Consider the following 9,008-nt stretch of genomic DNA (forward strand, 5'->3'; position numbering starts at 1 on the left):
TTCGTATCAAATCTTTTGCTCGTTTCATTATCTTAGCAATTTCTACGATTAAAGAAGTGTATTTACTCTACGACAGAATTCTTTTAGAATTTTTTTTGTACAAATTCAAACTTTCCTCTTCTCCGGCGAAGATATCCGAGAATTGGATATCCCGGTGTATCCCAAATCTGACATCTTCTTAAAATAATCCCTCAAAGCATCGTCGTAAAACTTTTGCTGCATTCGTTGCTTCTCCGTCTCGAAGAACTGCTTCAACTGATCCTTGTCCCGAAAATAGTTCGGGGTATCGCCGCCGGGCAGCTGCTTGTTCTTCATCAACATCCCGTAAAAATTATGCATCTTGGGGTTGTTGTACGCGTTCTCCATTCCCTTCTCACCCACCCCTTTCGAACCCGTTTTGGAAAAATGAGATATTTTCTCGCGAGAGAAGGGCGAAGTCGAGCCGAGGTGAGAGTCGAACGACGAACCCTTCCTGAACTGTCTCGAGTCGTGGATATTTCCATATTTGGAATGTCCGTCGACGCGTACCGGCTCGATATTCGAGCCGGAAACCTCGATACCTCCCGCTTTAGAATTACTCCTCGGATGCGATCTTGGCCCATGGTGGTGATGATGATGATGATGATGATGATGATTGTAACTCTTGTATCTGCTCGATCCAGGCCGTTTCTTCCCCGGTTTGTCAACGGTTTGGAAATGATTCTTCCCTCGATGAGAATTGAATTGGGGCGGCGTCAAAAACTCCTTCACGTATTTGCTGTCTCTTGGATCACCCGTCGTCCCCAAACTGTAATTATCCTGTTCGTTAGGCCTGCGGTGTCGATGAGGTTTGCTACTCGAGTGAAAATTGTGCAAAGAGTCGGAAGGATTCTTCTTCAGCATCTGTTCCAACGCAGCCATCAGCTCGTCCGGCTTCCTGTTTGCCAACTCCGTCGTCCTCACCTTGGTCTCGCTATGATCGGCATCGTGGTTCTTCTTCTTCTTCCTTCCGGAATCCAAGGACGCCTTCAATCGTTGCAACTCGTTCTTCAACTTCGCTATATCGGAATCGGTGACGTTGTACCGATTGTACAGCCCCGCTTTCCTGTCGTTGTTCCATTTCTGGGTGTTGTAAATGGTTTTGAGCGACTCCTTGAACATCTGCTCCGCGTACGCCTGCAGATCCGAGTTCAGTTTCGGCTTCACGAGGAGCTCGCTCTGGGCCGAGAAGCTGGGCTTGAAGAAGTTGCCGCCCGGCAGCAACGGGACGAGATTCAGATTCTGTTGAAGGGGCTCGACGGCGTGCAGCTTACCGTTCAGGGCGTTCTGACTTTTCACCACGTCCACGTTGGGCACGAACTCGAGGGGATTGTACACAGGCCTGTCCCGTGACTGGTACGGTCTCGTCGGGTCGACGTTCGCGTTCGAGCCTCGATTGTCGTTGACAGAGGTGCGCCCCTCCGTCGTCGCCGAAACCGGCGCGTTTTGCATCGGTTCGACGGTCGAGGAGAGGAGGGCTGGCCTGGCCGTGACGAAGCTGGTCGTTGCGAACATGGGTATCGAGGTGGTCAAAACAGCGGCCGGATAATGCATCGTCTCGTAGGTATTTATGATCGAGGCGTCGAACGTGCTCGGTTTCATGTTCGGGTTCACGATTTCCACGTTCCTCGTCCCCACGTGCGGTAGATGGCCGTTACCTATCATCCCGGCAACACCTGGCAAACCGTTCACCGTGTTAACGTTATCGGTGCTGTGACTGGCCGCGCTATCGATCATTTGATACGCGAGAGACGGGAATTTGACGTTCCTCGAATTCGAAGCGGCGTTATCCAACTCCACGCTCTGTTTCGGGAATTGTTGGCCCTGATCCCCGCCCGTATTCCCTTGAAACGGTTGGGAAGGAGTGCTCGATAGGGTGGTGTAGGTTGGCAGAGGTTGCAACACAGCCGGCAACAGATTGGTGGTTTGAACGTAGGTCGTTTTCGTTCTCGACGGAGGAACGTTGATCGTCTGCTGATAGAAGCCGGTCGAGGGTTGCACCTGGGGTTGCTTAACGATTTGCTGCCCGTTCGAGTTTTCCAGATAATAAGAATTATCGTTCGGCGTTTGGCCGTGATCGTTGTGGCCGACCGCCAGGCTGGCCGTGGCCAAGAAATTCGTGTCCGTATCCGGAAGAAGGCCGTTCTTGCCTCGCGACTCGGGCGTTATCAGATTGATCTTCGTGACGGGTATAGCGTGCGCCGTTGGGGCGATGGTGGGCAACGTTGGAAGCGGTTGCACCTGCAAATTACCATTACTAATAGGATTCTGGCCGTGCATCCCGTGAGGGTTCACCTGGATATAATCGGCCCCCGTGACGGGGGTTTGCACCAGCGTCGAGAGGGTTTGAAGGGTGGGCTGCGGAAGTATCAGCCGTGGCGCGTGGTTGGTCGATATATGATTCGAGGGATCGACGATAGTTGTACGAGTCGTGTCCTGAATCTGGAAATTGGGGTTTGGGCTGACCGTGAAAACAGGGGCGATCGTGGTGGACAGGTATTGCGGCTTAAGATTCGGGGGGAACCTATCATTCTGTTGGCCGTTCGTTTGCGGAAGAACCGCGTGCATCGAATTGCCAAAGTTCCCCTGGCCTACGATAATGTCTGGAAGGGGCGTGGATACCCTTATCTTCCCCTCGTTTCCGCCGGAATTTATCGGCGCGTTGGCCGACGATGAAACGATATTGCGCAAAATTGCGTTCGAGACGTCGAACCCTTGGCTGCTCCCAATCGCTGTCGCGTGGTCGAAGCTCGTAGGTACCAGGTTCACTTTAACGGGGACGATCAGCTTCGGTTTCTCGACTTGATCGATCTCGATACCGCTCGAGTGCGATATCTCCAGATTCGGGGATATTTGGTTCCAGCTGGTGCTCGGCTTGAACTTGACGCTCTGCGCGTGCCTCGTCTCCGATAATCTGCCGTCGTATCTAACGTCCTCGTAGCTGTCCTCCTGCTCCTGATGCCTGCCCGACTCGTCCGACCACGAGTTCCCCCCTCTCACCCTTTGCCGGTGAGCCTGCCTAGATCTCGACGAGTGATGCTTCGTTTTCCCCTTGTGCTCCGCGCTGTCGTCCATGCTCGACGCTCCTCGATGCTCCTTAGCAAGCCTCTTCGAGTTCCCGTTCGGCCGCCTCCTACTCTTCTGCTGCACCCTTCTCGGCCTCTCCGTATATTCCCCGTAATCGCTGTCGTCCGACGTGTCCCTCGAATCCTCGTCGTTCTCGAACCTTCTGTCCCTGTCGTTCATCGCGTAACGATGCGACACCTCCGAGCTCCCCTCGGTGATCCTCGAAGTTCGGTAATCGTCCGTGTCGAGATCGGATATTCCGGACGGTTGATCAAACTTGTTGTAACTCGGTTCGGCGACCACAACGGGCCTGGAAAATTTGTGGCTGTTGGTTAGTTGAGAGGAGGAGGAAGACGATGGCGCGACGTCGTTCCTGACGTTGGTCTTCAGAAAGGCGTTGACCTCCTGGTTCAGCCTTGGAAAGGACGAAGCGGATGGCTCGTTCCGGTATCCCGTCACATATCTGTGCTGTTCATAATTGCCACCCACTTTCTCCCTATCGTGACTCCTCTTTCTTTCTTTATCCTCGGCCGAGTCGGCGGAATAGTAAAAGCTGTACGAGTCGTCCTCGTTATTTTTCGAGGAAGGCGGAACGACCATTCCGTAATTTCCCACGTACCTTCCTTCTAACTTTCGATCCCTCGTTTCACCTCTCGATCGTTTCGACGATTGCTCGTCGAGAATATTGCCTCCGCTCGTCGGTTCTTCGTACAAATTCGGATAATTGGCTATCTCTGGTGTATCGTTCCTAACTTTCAACAGATCGAAATCGTTCTGATTGCCCTGATACTCGAACGATCTACGATTCGCGTTCAAATTAGAAAAGTTGAGCAGTATTCTCGCCTCGGTCGAGTACATGGGATCGTTCGCCAAGTCGTCGCCCTCCCCCGTTTCCTTCGTCTCCTCCTTCTCCTCGCCGATTCTGCTCGAATTTTCATTCTCGTTCAAAGAATTGCTCAAAGTAGCGTTGATCGTTTCTTTTCCTTTTTCCAAAACGAGTTGTTGGCGCGGATCGAACGGCGATGCCGAGGGGGATATTAATATAGGCACGAATCCGTTTGAATTCTCGTAGTGGACAGTGGTGTCTATCATGGATGTTATCAACTGGTCTCGAAAATTATCCCGCTTCTGTTCCACCTTCTCCGCGTTTTGCGCCACGTTCTCGGACGCGGTCGCTATCTGATCGAACGCCGTCTCATCCGCCTTCTTGTTTCCTGCACCTGTTACGCGTGGCCAGCTCAAAGATAAGAGAACGACCTGCATCGAACACCAAATATTTGTTAATCGAGGTCGATGCTATTTAAACAGTTTAACAAATGATAGAAACTCGATATGCATGGAAATATAGAATTTAATTAAACAAGTGTAAATTGAAACCAGATATGTGAAAATTTTTGAAATGGCCAAGTCAAAGATAAAAGAACGATTAGATCGAACATGAAATATTTGTTAATCGATGCTATTTAATCAAATAGTTTAACAAATGATAGAAACTCGATATGGAAATATAAAGTTTAAGGAGAAGCATAAATAAACCAGATATGTGGAAATTTTTAAAATGGCCAAGTCAAAGATAAAAGGACGATCTGCATCGAACACCAAATATTTGTTAATCGAGGTCGATGCTATTTAAACAGTTTAACAAATGATAGAAACTCGATATGAATGGAAGTATAAAGTTTAATTTGTATTATTGGGAAAGCATAAATTGAAACCAGATTAGTGAAAATTTTTGAAATGGCCAGGTCAAAGATAAGAAAACGATCTGCATCGAACACGAAATATTTGTTAATCGATACTATTTAATCAAATAGTTTAACAAATGATAGAAATTCGATATGAATGGAAATATAAAGTTTAATTAAACAAGTGTAAATTGAAACCAGATTTGTAGAAATTTTTAAAATGGCCAGGTCAAAGATAAGAGAACGACCTGCATCGAACACCAAATATTTGTTTAATGGATACTATTTAATCAAATAGTTTAACAAATGATAGAAATTTGATATGGATGGAAATATAAAGTTTAAGGAGAAGCATAAATTGGAACCAGATATATGGAAATTTTTAAAATGGCCAAGTCAAAGATAAAAGGACGATCTGCATCGAACACCAAATATTTGTTAATCGAGGTCGATGCTATTTAAACAGTTTAACAAATGATAGAAACTCGATATGGATGGAAATATAAAGTTTAATTAAAGAAGTATAAATTGAAACCAGATTTGTAGAAATTTTTGAAATGGTCAGGTCAAAGATAAGAAAACGATTAGATCGAACATGAAATACTTGTTAATCGATGCTATTTAATTAAATAGTTTAACAAATGATAGAAACTTAATATGGAAATATAAAGTTTAAGGAGATGTATAAATTGAAACCAGATTTGTAGAAATTTTTGAAATGGCCAGGTCAAAGATAAAAGAACGATTTGCAAATTGCGATTTGGAAATATTTGTTAATCGAGGTCGATGCTATTTAAACAGTTTAACAAATGATAGAAACTCGATATGAATGGAAGTATAAAGTTTGATTTGTATTATTGGGAAAGCATAAATTGAAACCAGATTTGTGAAAATTTTTGAAATGGCCAGGTCAAAGATAAGAGAACAATCTGCATCGAATATGAAATATTTGTTAATCGAGATCGATCCTATTTAATCAAACAGTTTAATAAATGATAGAAACTCGATATGGATGGAAATATAAAGTTTGGTTTGTATTATTGGGGAAGCATAAATTGAAACCAGATTTGTGGAAATTCTTGAAATAATATATTGATTGGAAATGATAGTGTATATCGAGTAACGTGTCATTTGAGTTGATAATTAGAGATAATTTCGAATATCTCATGATTTTTGTTTGAAATTATTTCAAACAAATTATTCCTTTTCGTTAAATATGGAATTTGTTTAATTAAAATCCTCAACGCTTGAAACGTCGTAATTTTTCCGATCCGGGGATTATTATTTCCACGATCGTTTCTTTCGGTTTCGGAAAACGAGCGAGTAACAAAATCATTCGTTAGTTGAAAATAAATTATTCCGTGTGCAAATTTAATATTAATATTTCATATATTTTCCGAATATTGAGAACACAGGTCGAAATATTATTTCGCATAATTGTTCCTCGTTTAAATTTCAAATCGAATTGCCTCGGATCTGATTAAATCGTAGGTGATGATCGCATATCTCGAATTTTATACCCCAATACGACGACACGTTTATTTATCGGAGTGAATGTCGGTTATTCATTAAATCCCAATTTAACCAAAATTATACGGGATATGCGAAATAATTATCCGAGATTCCTATTAAACGATCGTTATGCTCGAGGAGAGAAATTTTTAAATTTCCCGCTCGCCTACCCCTTCGCTGCCCCGAATCTCGAACTATGGAACAATTATGGATGATCACATGGATTAATTGCACCCGTTTTCTACTTAAACGCGTCCTCGTAAAACTCGAACTCGTTCGTTCGAATGTGCGAGGATCCTCGAAAGAAGAAAGCGCTAAACCGATAATTGGGAATTTAAGATAATACGAAACCGCTAAACGGAATGATCGGTGAAAATAAGTGGCAGTCAAGGGGACTGACCTAGAAAAAAACGGGCAGGCTGGAAAAGTAAAATGCGCGAGGCATGCGTGTACTATTATGACAATCAAGGACTGAATGTGCACGGGAGCAAATCCATAGAAACTTTCTCACCGATTTGGACAAATTTTCATTCCAAATGAAAATTATCGTATAACGAAAATTGTCGCGTTTATCATCGAATTTGGAATCAGAACAGAAATAATCGATTGTTTTTTTTTTTTTAACCAATGGTAAAAATAGGGTAGGATTTAATCGTCAAGAAACGAGTGGAAATTGGTTTTTATACGTTTAGAGATTTTCTGTTCTACTTTCGAGGAAAATGATCCTCGATATGCGCGAAATTTCAGTCATCGATTCAACCGAAAGAAAGTAAGATCTTTTTCTTCCGATTGGCAAACTCGAGTATGCGAGGCAAATTAGGTGTCGAAATGTGAAGAGAGAAAGAAAGTGCTCCAATTACACCGATCTACGTGTCTGTTATTTGGATACACTCTATAAATTTTATCGATGTTTTATGTTTAATTTTTCGGATAAATATTAAACAGCGTTACGTACTACTTTTATTATAATTCCTTCGACGTGTTAATTATTTCCCGTGTGTTTTTTTTTTATTCGAGAAAATAACAGAGCGAAACATTGGAATTTCGAGAATAAAGGAAGCGTAATTTATTAATTGCGATTCGAACGAATTCAAAAAAAAAAAAAAATAACACAATTTTTAGAAAAAAAAAAGAAATCCTCCGTCACAATTCACACGGAATCGATCGATGTTTTACATACGCTCGTATTAAAAATTTTGTACATAACATCGCGTTACTTACGAGATAAAACAACATTTTCCTATCCATGGTAGGAGCACCGTTTGCCCCCCTAAAACAGAAAACCACGATTAAGATTGGCCGAATTTCACTGAGCTTCGCGTAGAGCACATCGATGATCCCGACCACGATATTTTACTCCGATCCCCTGTGTCAAGTAATCCGAAAAAGACCTTGCGAGGTGGATCTCCACGCGAGAACTGAGCCACATAGTAGACACGCGATTTTCTTTATACACTCTGGTAGCCAAGTGAAAAATATCGTTCTAAATATTATCCTGTACTCCACCATCAAGAGGATACTTTCATTCGCGACACGCGACCAACGTTGGAAAATTCTTGTCCATTTTTCTGCTCAGGATACTACCGTCCATCGTTAACGCGCGAGCCGTTCACCGAAAGAAGACGAAGAAGAAGAAGAAGAAGAAGAAGAAGAAAATTTTGATCCATCACGTTCCACGCATTTGAAATCCGAGAAAAAGAATATTTTCAACTACCAATTAAGTCAATCAGGAAGATATCCACACACGCGCGCGCGCACACGCGCACAAATCGATCCATTTTACTCGTGCTCCGCTCGTAAAGTTTATCGCGCCATTTAATCACACGGTGATGAGAAGCTGACGCGTATATTTCGGACAATAATAATTTTTCTCCAACGGAATCGATGCCATCAGATATAAGGAGAATCGTAATTGGATAAAGATTCGCCTCGGACGTGGTCAGTAGTTTCCCCGCTGCGTTTTATGCGCTCTGAAACACACGCATTATGCGCAGCGCGCCACCTCCTCCTAGATGCAACCGGCCTGGCACGATAGAAATGGCCGACGTCGATGATACCGAGCATCTTCTTCTCTGTGTTCTTCGCGACCGCGCTCACAATCGTCACAGTTTAATGCCTCGCGTCTAATTGCTCCTTGCTCCGTGTACGGGTGGAGGAGAGATGTTATCGTCGCCTTTCATTGTGAAAACGTGGAATTAAGCGCGCCCTACGCGACCATCGCGCGGGTTTCAGCTTGTTCGTCTACGGATTAACAGATAATTAATGCTAATTGCCTTCCTTTCGCGAATATTTCAACAATCTTTTTTCTTCCTTCGACGCTATCTTAGAGAAAAGCTTGGAGAATAATTATTCTTTATAGATTCAGATTTAGATTTCGTTGCGTGTTTATGCATCGAGACAAGTTTGTTGTTTTGATAGCGATGTTGATGTCGACGTCGGTGTTGCGAAGAACGAGTTTCCAACGTCATTCGTTTAGGCGCATTACGAGCTTGCCTTTTTCCACCGCGAGAAAAGTACAAACGAGATATATACCAGGTGTTTTCATTAGAAATTAGACGCGCGAGTTTTTACTTTTCTCGAATATTTTAGATATTCGACCGCTTTCAGGTTAATTAGATGAGCATGCTGAACGTCTATTAATCATAGAGAGATATTGGGCGTTGTCGAAGAAATTTTGATGAAGATTGGGAATTGAAAGTAACGAAAAAAAAAAAAAAAAAAAAAAAA

At 43.6% G+C, this 9,008-nt stretch overlaps 1 protein-coding gene across 1 annotated transcript; it reads right to left on the reverse strand.

Annotated features, from left to right (window-relative positions):
• Nucleotides 1-75: 75 nt before the first annotated feature.
• On the reverse strand, nt 76-7,529 carry LOC122713361. Its single transcript, XM_043933725.1, has 2 exons — nt 7,503-7,529; nt 76-4,341 (listed from the first exon to the last, which is right to left on the reverse strand). The coding sequence occupies exons 1-2, from the start codon at nt 7,527-7,529 to the stop codon at nt 106-108; spliced, it is 4,263 nt and encodes a 1,420-aa protein (XP_043789660.1). The 3' UTR covers nt 76-105.
• Nucleotides 7,530-9,008: the final 1,479 nt, after the last annotated feature.

The sequence above is a fragment of the Apis laboriosa genome, unplaced genomic scaffold, assembly GCF_014066325.1.
Source record: "Apis laboriosa isolate Shangri-la unplaced genomic scaffold, ASM1406632v1 scaffold23_cov150, whole genome shotgun sequence".
In the NCBI taxonomy this organism is placed as follows: Eukaryota; Metazoa; Arthropoda; class Insecta; order Hymenoptera; family Apidae; genus Apis; species Apis laboriosa.